The sequence below is a fragment of the Phoca vitulina genome, unplaced genomic scaffold (assembly GCF_004348235.1).
Source record: "Phoca vitulina isolate PV1807 unplaced genomic scaffold, GSC_HSeal_1.0 scaffold12, whole genome shotgun sequence".
NCBI classification, from domain to species: Eukaryota; Metazoa; Chordata; class Mammalia; order Carnivora; family Phocidae; genus Phoca; species Phoca vitulina.
In genome coordinates, this window is record NW_022589715.1 from 25,001,517 (window position 1) to 25,018,411 (window position 16,895).

At 41.7% G+C, this 16,895-nt stretch overlaps 1 protein-coding gene across 15 annotated transcripts in view; it reads right to left on the reverse strand.

The window, feature by feature from the left end:
- DYSF (dysferlin) overlaps nucleotides 1-16,895 on the reverse strand; it is a 202,959-nt gene that overhangs the window by 32,553 nt on the left and 153,511 nt on the right. For 14 of the 15 annotated variants that reach the window (XM_032410734.1, XM_032410730.1, XM_032410732.1 and 11 more), the window contains one exon: nucleotides 1,695-1,793. In XM_032410734.1, coding sequence (XP_032266625.1) covers nucleotides 1,695-1,793 — 99 coding nt within the window. Of the gene's footprint in view, nucleotides 1-1,694; nucleotides 1,794-2,374; nucleotides 2,393-16,895 lie in introns of all 15 variants that reach the window. The other variant, XM_032410719.1, reaches the window with a different exon arrangement.

Below are 16,895 nucleotides of genomic sequence, written 5' to 3' on the forward strand. Positions count from 1 at the left end.
AGGACCAGTGTTCCTTCCAGGTCTGGTTTTTTCCCCCAGAAACAGGTTGAATGCATCTTGTTTTGGATGGTCCATGTTCACTTGGACACTGTCAGACATCTCCTCGGAGAGGTCAGGCTGGAGGGCAGGATGCTAGTTCCATGTCCAGCATCTGAGGGAGCAGCAAGGAGGGGGGCCAGGGCCATGGGCCTCGCTGGCAGGAGTCCTCATTCTTGGTTTCTCTCATTTTCTGGCATAGCCACAGTACCACATGCCAGACCTAATGTGTCGGACCTTCTTCCTGGTACACAAATAGTTCAGTCTCTTTGCCCAACCTCACACACCCAACTGCAAGTCAACGAAGAACTTGCTGCCTAAGGAGGCCTGTGCCTTTGGGGACATGGCTCTCCTTGTCTCTGCACATCCAGGCCTCCAGACACAACTCACCCAGAGGCCCCCAGTGCATCAGAGACAACTCTTAGCCACCTTGTCACCCTCCAGAGTGGCCAGCCAGGGCTTTTCAGCCAGCAGAATGACCTGAAAGCCCAGACCACCCACCACTCCCACTGGCCTCAAATCCCATTCAGCCAGTCCCATTTGGGATGCTCCTTGGGCCCCTCCCCTGCATCTAACAGCCTTTGCATACCTTCTCTAAGCAGGCTTGCCAGATAAAGCAAGGCAAAATACAGGACACCCACTCAAATTTGAATTTCAAATAAATAACAAACAATTTCATTAGGTAAGTCTCATGCAATATCTGAGGCCTAAGACATACTTATCTAACAATTATATAAGATACTTCTACTAAAATATTATTCCTTGTTTATCTGCAATTCGATACATCCTGAATGTATTTGGCAACCTCTCCAGGACCCTCTACAACTCCTTTGGGGTGTAACTTTGAGTCACCTCTGGTTATCTTTTTAAAAAGCAGTCTACTTTTAAAAAGCATAATTGTATTTGTGGAATTTCCTCAAAATACCAGAATTTGGCTGACTCATCCCTGGCTTTGTTTTTGTTTGGTTGGTTGGCCTTGGGGGGTTGGGGGGTTTCTTTTCTTTTCTTTTTTCACAGAAACAAAGCTTGCCATATTTTTATATTTGCTAGGCAATTTCTGTCCCAATTGTAGGGGTGAAGGAATCAGAGCTACATTCTTAAACTGACTTTCCTTTTTATTTTAACACAAATTTTTTATTATAGAAAAGTTCAAATAACTTTAAAAGAAACAGAATAATACAACAAATCCCTAAGTACCACCTCCAAGCTTTAACAATTTTCAATATTTTGCAATTCTCATAATTTTTAATATTTTGAAAATCTATCAGAGGGTCACTCACATCATCTATATTCCTGTTTATTTTTCTTTCCTTTCCTTCTTTTCTTTTTCTTTTTTTTTTTTTAGCATTTTAAAACAACTCCCAGGCCAGGCATGATTTCACCCATAAATACTTCAGTATTTTTCAACATTCTTCCCAAAATACTTTCTTGGTTACCCCAGCCCACACTGACTTCTTGCTCTAAATCGGTGGGTAACCTTTCTCGCCTCAATTAGCTCATCAGGACTCATCAGCCCTCAGGCACCGAATGAGGAGATACACACATATATTCAAAGGTGACATATATGTACACGTTTTGTCTTCCTGTGGCACCCCCGCTATCCTTCGTGCGTGCCCAGGGGCTGTTAGACTGAAGAGCACACTGTGGAAAGGCCTCACCTTTAGAGTGTCAAAGCCCTTCTCCAAGTACGAGCCGCACTTCTCCCTCTCCCCTGTGGAGGCGAAGAATTTGCTCCACCAGTCGATGAACTCCTCCTCCTGAGTGGGTAGAAAGAAAGAGATCACCTCAGAAACAGAACTTGCCAAGCAAGACCCTTCTGGACCAGGCACCTAGCAAGGCCGATGGGCCGGCCTGGACTTCAGAGCTCTCCTGTCAGGTGAGTTCAAGGGAGCAGACAGCTGGAACTCCCCACCGCTCAGGGGCAGGCTGCGCAGACCAGACCAGAAGAAAGGTTTGAACACCTGCTCGACGCTGCGAGGCAGAGGCTCCTCTGTATGCGGGGGTGTGCTAGGAGATCTCCCAAAATCTGCTCTGATACTATAAAGTCAACTGAATGTCTATCACTGAGTTTCTGGAAATGCTGGTGGCTCCCTTTAAACTAATGCTCAGTCCTTTGAGTTCGGGCTTATTAAGGGTGAGGAGCAGCTGGAACCAGGCCAAGGGTGCCTGAACAAACACAATGGGGAAAACGTAGGATGAGGCTCTCAGAGTCTCCACCCATCCTGGTAGTATGGCCCTAACACCCATTGTGTGGCCAGAATGTGATCCCCAGACACACAGCACAGAGCATGGGTCCCAGAGTAAGGCTGAGTCTACAGTCATTGTCGGACCAACTTACCAGGAGGTTCTTCAGCAGCTAGAGGAGAGGAAAAGCCATTCAGATGGGTTAATATACAGTGTAGCAGAGCTTCCTGGCTTGTAACCACTCTAGAAAAAGCCAGCATAGAGCAAGGCTGACCCTAGCCCTAATATTTTAAGATCAATTTAAAGAAAAAGATGCCATGGGTGAATAAACCTATGCAGGCATACATATTAAACGCATAACACAGAAAAATATATTTACACAGACATGCCCAAGAGAGATGTTTATACTGCAATGCACATATACCCCACAAAAGCACACACACTAACACACAGGCACATATGTGCACACAGGTTGAAATGGTTAGACTGGAAACCAATTTAGCTAATCCCTCCTAAGTCTTTCTTCTCTTCCCCAGCCCAGATACTTAGAGATTTGAGTTTGATTCAGGCTCAGAGTCAGGCACAAATAGGCAACCAACCAGTGTGTTCTGTCCAAAGAAATAACAGAAGCACACTAGTTGTGGGACACTTGTTACACTTCCCACAATCTTGAAAAACCAAGTAAATTTAAAAAAAAATAAAAGGAGTATGACGACAGAGAATCTGAATAGTACCACTAACAATGTCAGTTAAGTGGACAAACATGTGCTCTAATGACAGAAAATACACCTTCTTTTCCAGCACCATTGGAACACTTAGAAAAAATTAAAAGCCACAAGCAAATCTCAATAAATCCAAGATAAACCCGTATCAGTCACATTCTCTGACCATAATGCAGTAAACTAGAAACTAATGAGAAATTTAAAAATTAAAAAATCTCAACCTTTTAGAAATTTAAACGCCCAGTTTTTAAACCCTCCTGGGTCAAAGAGAAAACCAAACTAAAATCATAGATACTGAGCTAATAACAACAGTGAGAGGGTTCTGCCCCCAAATTTGTGGGTTAGAGCAAATCTGTCCTCAAGGAAAAAATCAGTCTTAAGTGCTCTTGCTTTTATACAAGAAGAATGAAAATATATCATCTGATAGCTCAAGAAATTACAAAATGAAAAACAGGAAGGCCAAAATTTGACAATGATAAGTAGAAATTAATATATTAGAAAGGAGAAGAGTATTCTAAATGATAATCAAATCTCAGAGCAAACTTTCAAAAGACCAATAAAATAAACATTTATCAAATCTAATGTCTAGAAGCAGATACACCATTAGGAATGAGAAAGATCAAATAGAAAGATATTATGGGGAGAATGAAAATATTAAGAGATTGGGGCTCCTGGATGGCTCAGTCGTTAAGCGTCTGCCTTTGGCTCAGGTCAGGATCCCAGGGTCCTGGGATCGAGGCCAGCATCGGGCTCCCTACTCTGTGGGAAGCCTGCTTCTGCTTCTCCCACTCCCCCTGCTTGTATTCCCTCTCTCGCTATCTCTCTGTCAAATAAATAAATAAAATCTTTAAAAAAAAAAAGAAAATATTAAGAGATTTACTACCACCAAATCAGTGACAAAACGGAAAATGTAGATGAAGCGGGATATCTTCTAGAAGAGTACAAATTCCCAAAATCGATTCCAAAGTAATAGAAAACATGAAGAGATCAGTAACCCTGAAAGTGAAAGAGCTCTCAAAGAAAGTACCTCCAAAACAGACATCAGTCAAGATGGTTCCTTTGGAACAAAGTTCTATCAGTCTTTCAAAGAATAAATCATTCTTTATTACACACACACACACACACACACACACATTAATCCCATTCCTGAACAGAGACATTAAGATACTAATAGATTACAGCAGTAGATGTGCCATGGTCAAGCTGGATTATTCCAGAATGCAGGAGTGGCTCAACATACTGATTAAGGAGAGAAAACCCACATGATCATCTATAACAGAAATCTGCAAACTATTGCTCACTGGCCGGCCACCTGCTTTTGTAACTTAAATACAGTGTGTGGTGTCTTCTCAGCTACAACAGCAGAGTTGAGTAATTGAGGCAGAGACCTTAGGTCCCCCAAACCTAATATATTTACTCTCTGGCCCTTTTTTAAAAAGATTTATTTATTTATTTATTTATTTATTTATTTAAGGGTTGGGGAGACACCAGGACTCTATCCCATGACCCTGAGACCACAACCTGAGCCAAAACCAAGAGTCCGATGCTTTTGTACATAGGGCTGCCTCTGCCAATAATTTTCATGTGATGTGGATATAAAAAGGCAATAAATCAGGGTGGTTGGGAGCTACGACTTGGGAGCCAGACTAGCAGAGTTCAAATCCTGCCCCTCCTAGCTGTGTGACCTTGGATAACTACTTAACCTCACTGTGCCTTAATAATCTATAAAATGAACAAATAATAGTACCAATTTGATAGAATTATGGTGAGAAATAAATGAGTCAATAGGAATAAAGAGCTTAGAACAGTGCCTAGCACATAAGTGCAATGTCAGTATTTACTGATATCAGTGATCATGATATTGTTGTTTCTTTGATATGGACCAGGTTAGCTTCTTGGCCAAGGGCTGGCTCCCTCACAAACTGCCAGTGGTTGCATAGCTGGCCATAGTCTTTTCCAGAAGGCCATTTGGCTGCATGTTTCCTCAGCCTTAAAAGTGTACATATACTTTGACCCATCAACCTGTCCTAGAAATCTGAAGACAGTAATCGTAGATATGCATAGAGATTTAACTTCATTTATAATAGTAAAAAATTGGAAACAATTTAAGTATCCAACAATAATGAACTGTTTGGGTAAACTGAACATCCACGTGATTAAGTGTTATGCAACATAAAAAATGATGCAATTGAAATAGATTTATTGACACAGAAAGCTATTCACAACTGATGAGATTAATAAAAGGTTAATAAATGAATAGTGTGATTTCATTTTAAGTAAAAGGACCAAACCCCAAATATTCATAGCAATTACCTCTGAATGCCAGCATTATAAATGTTTTGTTTATTCCTTTTATTTTTGAGCATCACTCAAAATTTTCTAATTTTTCTTGATGTGCATGTATTCCTTACATAATTTTAAAAATTAAAGATTTTTAAAATAAAGGACAATCGCAGGATGCTTTGAAGAAAAACATCACCAAGAAAATGAAAAGATAATTCACAGAACAGGAGAAAATATTTACAAATGATATATCTGAAAAGGGATTTGTAACCAGAATATATGGAGAATTCACACAACTCAATAATAAAAAGACAAATAACACAACTAAAAAGGAGCAGTGCATTTAAATAGACATTCCTCTAAAGAAGATCAACAGATGGATAATAAGCACAGGAAAAGGTGCTCGTCGTTAGCCAACAGGGAAACGTAAATCAAAACCACTGTGAGAAAACACTGCATACCCACCAGGATGGCTATCATGAAAAGTCCGATAATAACAAGTGTTGGTGAAGACGTGGAGAAACTGGAACGTTACTGATGAGAACATAAAAGCGTACAGTCACTTTGGAAAACAATCTGGCAGTTCTTCAAAAGGTTCAACAGAGAGTTATCATGTGACCAGCAATTCTACTCCTAGTTATATAACCAAGAGAAATGAAAACTTACATCTACACCGAAACTTGTGCAGGAATGTTCAGAGCAGCATCATTCATAACAGCCAAGGCATAGAATCCAAATGTCCATCGATTGATGAATGGATAAAGAAAATGTGATATATCTATACATTTGGCAATAAAAGTGAAGAATTGATGCACATTACAACATGGATGAACCTTGAAAACAGTAGCTGAGTGAAAGAAGTCAATCACAAAAGACCACATATTTTATGATTCCATTTATATGAAATGTCCAGAATAGGCAGCTCTGAGACCAAAAGTAAATGAATGGTTGCCTAGGAACTGGCAGGTGACTGCTCTTAGGTACAGAGTCTCTTTGGAGTGATAAAAACGTTCTAAAATTGATTATGGTGATGGCTGCACAACTCTGTTAATATACTAAAGAACACTGAATTGTACACGAAATAGGTACTTGTATTATGTGGATTATCTCACTAGAGCTGTTAAAATAAAAAAGAACAAATGATCAAATACAAGCTTATGACCTCTAAAAGCAGGAATCTCAAGTATGTATTCTAAGGAAATAAGAGTTAATTTTTTTTTCATAAGAATAATCGAATGGTCACCAAAAAAGACCTAAATCTTAGCATACCCTATTTTCCTCGAGAACCTCTCTCAGCTGTAATTTCCTCATCCCTCAAAGTTCCAGGCAGGGTCCAGTGGCTGGTGAGGAGCACAGGCGGTGGGTGGCCTTCCTAACTCCAGGTTACACCAGCTGGCCTGCCGCTCAGTGGCTCCTGTCCCCCTCTTCTTTCTGCATCCCTCAGGCTAATGTCTTCTAATTCCACCCCCTTGGCAGACACGATACGTGTAGCAGAATCTTATTTGTATATTAACTAGTTTATTTTTTGCCTCTACACTCCTCTGCTTACCCCTTTGATCTTCCCTGCTTCTACTCCCTTGCTCCTCTCTGGAAACTGTCATACTTCTGGCCAAACCAACCTGGTTTTAACTCTACTGCACATCCTCCCCACACAACCAAATGTGGCCAGAGGGGACGAGCAAAGGAGTTGCTGTTCTCACTCCAAGTTCGTATCACAGCCTCAAGTGGCTCCCAGTGCTGTCCATCCACCCCACCTCAATTTCCCAGTCCTCCCATCTCTTAACACCACCATCCCGTACCTTCTGCTTTCTCCCCAGACCTCCGCCACCTCCTCCCTCTGCTCACTCTTGGCCAGTGACCCTGCTTCCTCCTTCTCTTGGAAAGCAGAAGCAATCAGAAGAGACCTTCCGCAAGCCCTCACCAGCATCTGCATCACATCCTGCCTTCCCTCCTGTTACCAGGCGTGCTCGGCTTGCACCCGACCCAAGGCCAACCCCTGCACTTGTGCCCTAGGTCCCGTGTCCCTGGATTACTCAAGGACACCACTCCATGATCCTCCTCACCCTCGCCCAGGCCATCCGACGTGCATCTCTACTGGGTCACTCCACCGGCATTCAAACAGGTGACACTAGTACCCTGTCACTTAAAGAAAACTCTCTGACTTTCTCCTTTGGCTCCCAGCTAATTCCTTTCTCCCCTTTACAGAAAAACTTCTAGAAAGAGTTAGCTACACTTGCATCTAATTCTTGTTTTTCCATTGTCTCTGTTCAACCAAAGCTTGTCAAGATCACCAGTGACTTCAACGATCAATCTAGCAGCAGTATTTGATATGGGCAGTCGCTCCTCTCTCCTTCAAACATCCCCCTTGCCTTACAGAGGACCAGGGTGATGTCCTCCGCCATCACAGGCCAAGCCTTCTCCATCTCTGCTGATTCCTCCTGGTCACTCACCCTTTGGTCATCTGAGTGCCCCAGGGCTCTGGGCTCAGACCTCTTCTCCTCTTCATCCACTCTCACTCCCTGGGGTTCTCCTTGAGACTTACATCTTTAAATGGCACCGATGCTGACGAATCCCATGCTGAGCTCTCTCCAGCCTGGATGACTCCTCTGAACTCCAGCCCCCCATTTCACATCTCCCACTGGACATTTAGTAAGCATCCCAAATGTACTATGTCCAGAATCCAACTCCTGACCATCCTCCACCCACCTGCTCCTTCCAGGCTCCCTCGTGTAAATAAATGGTAATGCTTTCTTCCAGATGCTCAAGCCCAAAACCCTGCAGTCACCTTTGAGTCCTTTCCTCATGCCCCATGTTCAGCCCATCGGCAAATCCTGTTGGTGCCACCTTCAGTACATATTCAGAACCAGACCACTTCTCCCAAATCACTATCCCCCTGTTCCCCAACATCTAGAATATTGCACCAGTCTCCTAACTGGTCTCCCTGCTTTCAGCCTTGCCCCCAAATCTATCCTCAACACAACGGCCCCACAGGAGCACGTCAGCCCTTGGTGCAATCCCTCCAGTGATTTGCCAACTCAACTCAGGATAAAGCTAAAGCCTCTAGTGATGTGGTCCCCTCACCTCCCTGATCTCATGCCCTTTGTCTTTCCTCCTCATTCATGCTCATCAGCCACAATGGCCTGCTTGGTCCTTGAGTACTTCCAGCACCCCCATGCTCTTGCCAGGAGCTCTATTCCTCCCATAGACCCATAGGTCACTTCTTCACCTCCTTCTAGTCTTGACTCAAATGCAATCTGCTTTACCCCCTTCTTTGCCAGATTTTAAATCATGACTCCTCCCCCCCAGCAAATCTTATCCCCTCTTCCTTGCTTTTTCTCCCTAGCAATTATCACCATCTGACATGCCATGTATTTTATTTAGGTATTTGTTTGTTGTGTCTCCTTCCCCATGAGGGCAGAGATCTCTATCTTTTTTAGCAGTCTATCCCTAGTACTTTGAACACTGCCTGGCACGTATTTGGAGTTCAGTAAGTATTCGATGAATATATAAATGCCTAAACAGCAGGGATGAAGGGGGATATTTGGCTTTTAAATTTCCAAAGGCAGATAACATTGCTATTTTTAAAAATAGGTTTAAGAGGATGTTTTGTCCAGCCAGTTTTCCCACCCTTCCAGAGGAGGTGAAAGTGTAGAGGGGGAGAGCAAGAAAGAACTAGAGCTTTGTGATGGTTTTGATGAGGCACACCCACATCCTGGCCCCCAGGTTAGCTCCAAAGTTTATATGGAAAACACCCCTCCATAGCTCTGGGGATCTAGTAAACAGTGGCCCAGAAGTTGCTAGAGGAATGGGGACATGGGGCACTTGGCAGAGATGGCTGCATGGGTATCATGGGAGAGAGAGCCATGGAGCCTTCTGCATTTCCTATAGACCCCAGAGTGTCATGAAAGAGTGGCCAAATTTTACCATGTTTCCCAGAAGGGCTTGAAAATTAGTCGAGAGAGAGCCAGGGGACCTGAAAGGGTCTTGTGCCGAGATAACAAGCTATTGTCTATGTGGTCCATGGGCCCAGAAATCAGCAGGCCAGACACATACTGGTGACCAGGGGTCTCTGCCTATGGAGGTCATGACATTCTGGAAGCCCACCCCAGAATTTAGCTAGCCTTCCAGGGGTAAGGACAAGGAGGAAAAGCCCAAAAGTGACTCAGCTTAAACCTGAACTACTGAAGGATACCAGGGCTTCTCTGCCATCAGGAAAAATGTGAGCTCGAAAAGGAGATTAAGTTGAATTACAGGAAAATAAAGTTATGTTTTTAACACACTCACAGATGTGACTTGAAAATACCATTCCTGCTAGTTTACTAATTTGGCTTCTGATAGAGTTATTTCAAGCCCACTTCTTCCTTCTCTTCTCAGGAAGTCCAAGAATAAGTTAGCACACCCAGAAGAATGAGCCCCACAGAAACAGGACAGCCCTTCCAGTCTTAACCCTGGTGTGTCAAAGCCAGTACCACCACCACCCCCCCTCAATGTCAGTGGAATCCCATCATCCAAAACTCTAGAAGAGTTATGGTCATATGTTCTCAAATTCCAAGTGTGCTCTTGACCTCATTTTGCAATAGCCAAGCATCTAGTCTTGGAACATAGCAAAGAGGAGAAACAAGCAAAAGGCTTGTTTGCTAAGTGTCATCTCAGGCTTTAGCAAGAATTCTGGCCATTAAAACTTTATATCCCCCTGCCCAAAGTTCAAGGCCCCTCATCGTTCAGCCAGCCAAGCAAGTAAGTCTGATCAAGGCACGGACTGGCAGCCTCTCCAATTTCAGCTAATAGCCAGCATTCAGTTCCTGAGCAACCAGAGCCATGTAACAAAGACATGCTTCTCTGGGCTTGATCCAGTGTAATGGGCACCCTAATCCCTCTGAAGACCCAAATCAGCACAGCACACACTGAACAGTTAATCTCCCATTTTCATTCAATGGGCCTAACACATTTCATGAATATAGACAGAAAAATTGACAACAATAAATCTAAGCCTGACTTTCTGTGCAGTGAGGAAAGTTGAGAGTGGGGAGGAGGTCTCACTTGTGTTTTCTCCCGGGATGACCACTTGGATCAAAGAGAAAAGTTCCCGGTCAAATTCATTTGTCACCAAAGTTACAATGTTAAACTTTGCTTGGGTCACTATATGGAACTACTCAGTAGTTCCATATAAAAAGTCTATTTTTTTTAAATAATTTTAAGCAGGCCTTCATTACCTATGTCAACCCAGAGGTAGATATCCTAGACTGTGTTGAGAGTGATTTCTCTCATAGCACAAATCATTATCATCAAGATGGTAATAATATAACCCAACATTGGGTTTATGGTGAGGCTATGGGCTGATGTCTATAAAGAGATTTTATGACCTGTAAAGTTTACTGTGATAAATATCCTTGTTGATACTGCCAACATCATCAGTTTGATCCCTAGTACCAATGCCCTAAAACTCAACAGTTGCGTAACTAGAATAATGATATGATGCCTCTCATTCTTTAATTAATGCCCTCAGTTTTAAGGAATGGAGACTATTTGCTCATGCACGCACAAATACAAATGCAGACGTAACATACGAGTACTTATGCCTACATGTAGACCAGACAAACCCCCAAACACACAAGCACCCCAATTTCCAATCTGCCCCACCCCATTCATACAAAACCTCTCCTGCCCCCCAAATCCACACAAACATGTGCCCACAGCCAGCTACCATGTTGATTCAGCAGAACTCTACATACTCATAACAAAAATCACTTAATTATTTTCACAAGTGGAACACTGGGCTTTCAACCTTTTGTTGACACTCCCTATAGTCCTGCCTCTGTGTCTGCTGTAGAGATCATGACTCCGCTTACTCTGACTTCAGCTGGACCAGCAGAGGTGGGAGGGAAGGCAAGACCTTTAACCAAAATGCTGAATTGCTTCCAAAAGGCCCAGTGAGTAAGTCTGCCTGAAATCTAGCAAAGTCAAGCAGATGGTGAGCAGAGAAAGGTCAAGACCTGATAATTTGACTACTGGCCTGTTCCAGATGGGAGACCCAAGTGGGGTGGGGAACCTCTGGGGAATGCCAGCTTACTAGCCCTCTCCCAGCTCTGGAGCCTAAGGTAGGTAAGATGCATGAGCTCATGACTTGGTCCTCTGAGGACAGCATGACCACATACACCCATGCAGAAAGCCCAGAGGAATGGGATCTATCCAGTAGGGTGAATGAAAGAAGAGCCCATCAGAGTCTTGTCACCTATGAAGAAAGCAATGAGCCATCACAAATTCAGAATTTGTGATGGTTCCAACAGGGCCTGGGCAAAAGCTTTCCTTACCTTCTTCATTCTGCTTATGTAGACAGTTTTGCTTAGCAAGAGTTCCAACAATCTACTTAAGAGAAAAACTATTTTTGAAGGCTTTCCCGGGACTGCTGAAGCATTCATCAAACTAGAGACACTCATCTTAGCTATCTTAAATTCAATTTTAAAAGTATTTTGGGGGAGCCTACTATGTGCCAAAGTCGACCTACTTTCTAGTTACTGTGTGCATTTTCATACACAAAATCACATTACTTTTCAAATATTTTCTATTTTGAACTTGCTCCTACTTCGGTCTGGCTTCCCCACCCTTCAGTTAATGTCAGAGAGGTGTTAAAGATACTGGCTTGGTTAATAAGCTTCAATGAGCATCCTCGGTGGGGGGAGGGGGGGCAGTTACTCAGCCATGAGCACTGCACCAAGTTCCAAGCACTGTCCTGACCCAGACTACAGGGAAGGGGCGACAGGGACAGGACAGTTAGGGGTAGGAAGGCACGCAATGAGACCTCAGAGAGAACTTCTTGTCCTGCAGATTTCCACAAAAAGCTGAGCATTTTTTCACTGAGAAGAGATGAACCTTTTCTCTCTGGATGGGAAAACAGGTCCCTCGCAGACCAGGGAAAGATCTTTTGGGAAGAGGGGAGTATATGGCGGGTGGAGGCAGACACAAGGAGGGCTGGTTGAAGGGGGCTGGGGCCTCCTCCTGCCTGATGAGGCCCTGGAGTTTGCCAGACAAGTTTCACCCCGGGCTGTCCCCCCTGCAGTGTGCATCGAGGGAGGAGGGGTGCACCCCCGAGGAGACCACAGGAATGCCAAGCAGGGGAAAGGAGCCCGGAGCCAAGGGCTCCGGCAACGAGGATCCAATATCGGCGGGTGACTCCAGCCCCCGTAACAGGAGAGACCGTAAAGTATGTGCTCTGCTTCCCAACCAGCAAACACAGCAAATAACCAATTACTCCAAATAGCTAACAGATTTCGGCTCTGATTTCCCTCCCCTTGCCTCCCCTGTGCCTTCACTTGTCATTTGATGGGCGATTTGTATTTGCTTGGAGAAAATGAGAGAAGGAATGACTCACAAAGGAAGGTCCAGATTACATGCAGTGACAGGCATCAAACCTCCCTCATCAGAACTAATGGGAGTGGGGGGAGGCCAGGCTGCATTGGCAACACATCTGAACCAGAGATATTTTTAAAGAAGTACAGTTTTGTACTTTCGAGCACATACAGTAATTCTTGCTAAACCAATATTGCCAAATATATGTCCTTAGGAAACCTACTTTAGGGAGAAGATAGGTATCTTCTTAATTAGCACATCTGCTAGATACCAAAGTACAGGTAAAACCCTTCGTGTTATTAAAGTTAAAATACTCCCCCTCAAACGCTCAAGTTCAGAGGTGCAACGGTGAAGTTCTGAGACAAACTACCTTGGATGCCTTCTGGAAATGCTTCCTCACTTGGGAGCCACACCCTGTAATTGATTCCTTTGCTCAAAAAAACCTTTGCTTCAAAGTCTTGGGATAAACTGTTGTCAGTATTCATGAGCTGCAATGAGGCATTCCCCCAAAACTTGGAATTAAGGGAAATAGGGCTGCCCTTGGAGAATTAGACCATGAAATCAATGCAGAGTGGTTCAGAGCAAGGACAGGCAAAATCACCTCAAACCAGAAGAGTGGCTCTTACACTAAGCCTTAACCCTAAATGGGTAGGTTGTATTAATACATCTAGAGAAAGAATATGTCAGTGAAAAAAGGAATTGACCAGTCCCACAAATACAAGAGAAGGGAGGGTTGGCTGTTGACAGTTGCGCACATCAGTACCCTCACGATGGTCCAGACCTTTGGAGTTGGATGGATCTGTCCATCTCAGGCAGCTGCCACTAAATTTCAAGTAACAGGACTATCTCTCCTAGTTCCGATTTTTTACTCGTATACGATCACAACTGGGCTTCCCAATTGCTGAATCTGTAAGATACCATGGGCTGAGCCATAACCCAAGGTCATGTCCCCCGGGCAGAAGTATTTCTCACTGTAAACTCATAAACTGTCAACCTCAGTTTGAGACTTGAATAATGAGTATCTAGCCCTAAACTCATCAGGTGTCTGAACCCACAAGGATGAGGATCCACCCACAATACTGTAGAAACTTCCCCCAAAGAACACCCCTGCCTGGTGGGCCTGGTGGGAGAGAGTCAGCTTTCCTTTACTTCAGAAATTCCTTACATAGGAGTCAATAGGCAAGGACCTTGGCCCTGACCTAGTTAGCTAACACCTAGCTGCCACAATAAACATAGAAAACAAGCCCTTCAGTCCCATGGAAAAGAACTCTGATCCTGCTTTCCTTCTTACTTCTCCTACCCTGCTGGATTCCTAACTGAGCAAGGTAAAGATACAGCAATCTCAGACTGTTTTCTTCTTCCTTTTATAAAAGTTTGAGATTAGAAGTGGTCCCCTGCACTAAATGGACAGAGCCCTCTGAGCTCTCAGTACTTGACAAGCAAGGACTTCCCTCTGTAAGGACAGATAGAAGAGAATAAGGTCTAAAAGAAGGGGAGCAATACGAGGACTAAGACAAGTGTTATGTTAAAGAATTGAGTAAAAGACAGAAGAAAACAAATGACTACTTTATGTTTGTAGAAAGTCTTAAGAGGATACAAGAAGTTAGCATATGCAGTCCTGAAGGACATATAACCAGCATGAAGACAAATATGACTGTCAAATGAAAAACTATAATAAAGACATCAATTTCTAGCAAAATGACAAACAAGAGGGCCAGAGAAAGTCTCCAAGAACACCTAAATTAACAGATAAGATGTCTTTAAAATTCTTTCTAAATGCATGCTTGAGCTGATGGGAATGTAAAGAAAATCCTTGGGGGCAAATGAGAAAGCAAAAATCCAGAGAAATAAGGAGCCAAAACGCAAACTAACTGTGGGGCCCAAAAAGCCCAAGCCGAACATTTAATTTTAGTGAATCTGGGTTTGTAGCATTTCCAGGCATCTGGTCAAGTAAACACATATCCTCTATGAAAGAATGTAACTTTCATCCGGGCCTCAAAGAACTCTCAGATAAATTTCCAAGGAACATGAGTTCACAATCAAAAATAGTATAAGACATAAGGAACAAGGCACCATGAGCAAGAGTCAGCTAGAAACACCAACTACATATCAGACTATTAAGACAACAGGAAACAGAATTGTCAGAAATAGGACTTTTTAAAAAAACTGTTTAAAAATATAAAAGACATTAAAAATTATGGCAAAGGAGCAAGAGACTTTCAAAAATAAATAAGCTGATTGCAGGGGGTGGGGAGGGAAGAACTTTTCAAGATAAAAATATAATACTTAAGACAAAACTAAATAGATGGGGTCAAATAGCCTTTAGAAACAACAAAAGACTTAATGAACTAGGAGATCTATCTTCAGAAATTAGCCAGAGTGCAACACAAAGAAACAATAATATTAACAATAATATGAAAGAAAGTTGAACTAACATGGAGAACAGAGAAGGTCCATGATAGATCTAATCAGAGTTCCAGAAGGAAATGATAGAGAGAATGGGGAATATGTAATGTTTAAAGAGATAGTGGTTGAGAACTACCCAGAACTAATTAAAAGAAGAAAAAAACCCAAAAAACAGTTCTCAGATTTAGGAAGACAACAGCACAATGGAAGCCAGAAGATAGTAAAATAGTCCCTTCAAAGTGCTGATGGAAAATAAGTGTCAGCAAAACTAGTATTTCCAAAATAAGGGTGAAATAAAAATATTTTCAAGAAATAATTAAAAAGTGAGAAAGTTTACAATGAATTGATTCTAATCATAGGAATTTCTATAAGCTCTATTTCAGGAAGCAAGAAGATAACCCAGGAGGAAGAAGACTGGCATATAAAACAAAATAGTAAATGTTGGCATAGCTAAGGGAAAATGGATTACTTTAAAAAATGATATTGCTTTTTAAATGTCACTTATTTATAAAGGTACAACTAAAATATTGAACAGAAGTTTATAAATTGGTATGTGATTGGAATTGAAGTATTCTAATTTCCTTCTGGAACTTATTCTGGAGGAGGCTATAAATATTAATTAGACTTAGACTTTGCTAAGTTGAATATGCATGATAAAGTTTCTATACTAATCACTAAAGGAATAGAAACAATGTATAGTTTTGAAACTGAAAAGGGAAGAAGGAATGAGGAGGGGGAGGTAATCTTTCAATCCGAAAAAAAAAAAAATAAGGGGAAAAAAGGGCAGGATGAATAAAGACAAAAAATAAGATAGAAGAAATAAATCCAAATATATCAGTAAACACAATTAATAACTGGACTCTTCAACTCTCTAGTTAAGAAAATAATATTGCCAGAACACATAAAAGAAAAAACAGAATCCATCTATTTGCTGTTCACCAAAGAGACACCTAAAACAAAGTCACAAAAAAGTTGAAAGTAAAACAATAGAAAAAGGTATACCAAGAAAATACTGGCCAAAGGAAGCTGGTGTAGCTATATTAACATGAGACAAAACAGACAAAACAGTCTCATTAGATATTTTAAATTTAAAAGTAGATATTTTAAAAGGCAAAGGGGCAGAGGTTCACTACATATCATTAAAGGATTCAATTTTCTAGGAAGATAGGAGAATTCTAAAATTGTTCGTGGCTAATAACACAGCATCAAATATGTAAAGGAAAAGTATCATAAGGAGAAAAATGACAAATATCAAATCAAAGCAGGATGTTCTAATACACCCTCTAGAAATTAAGGAATGACACATATAAAAATCAGAATAAAAATAGATTTAAATAACACAATTAACAAGTCTGATCTAAATGGATATGTTATATGTAAAACCCATTTGGAGACTAGACATTCTTTCCAAGCAAACACAGGACAGTTGCAAAACTTCATCATATAATAGGTCATAAAGCAAGTGTCAAGAACCATAACATATAGACCACATTCTCTGAACCATAGCACAGTTAAGCTGAAACCAGTAGCAAAAAGATAACTTAAAACATAAGCCGGAACTTCTAAAACCTATTTTTAAGCAATTCAGGTATAAAAAAGAAATATAGCAAAAATCAGTAAGTACTTATAGAACTGGAAAATAACAACAACAACAACAACAAAACAGTCATCAAAACCTGTGGGATGCATAAAGCAGTACTTAGAGGGAATTTTATAGCCTTAAATGTTTATACGAGAAAAGAAGAAAGTTTGAAAATTAATGAACTAAGCATAGCCCTTAAAAGGTTAAAAATATAATAATCCTCCCCAAAAACAGAAGGAAGGAAATGATAAAGAAATTAATAAACTAGAAAACAAGGAAACAATAAAATATCAACAGAGCTAAAAACTGGTTCTTTGAAAAGACAAAAAAAATCT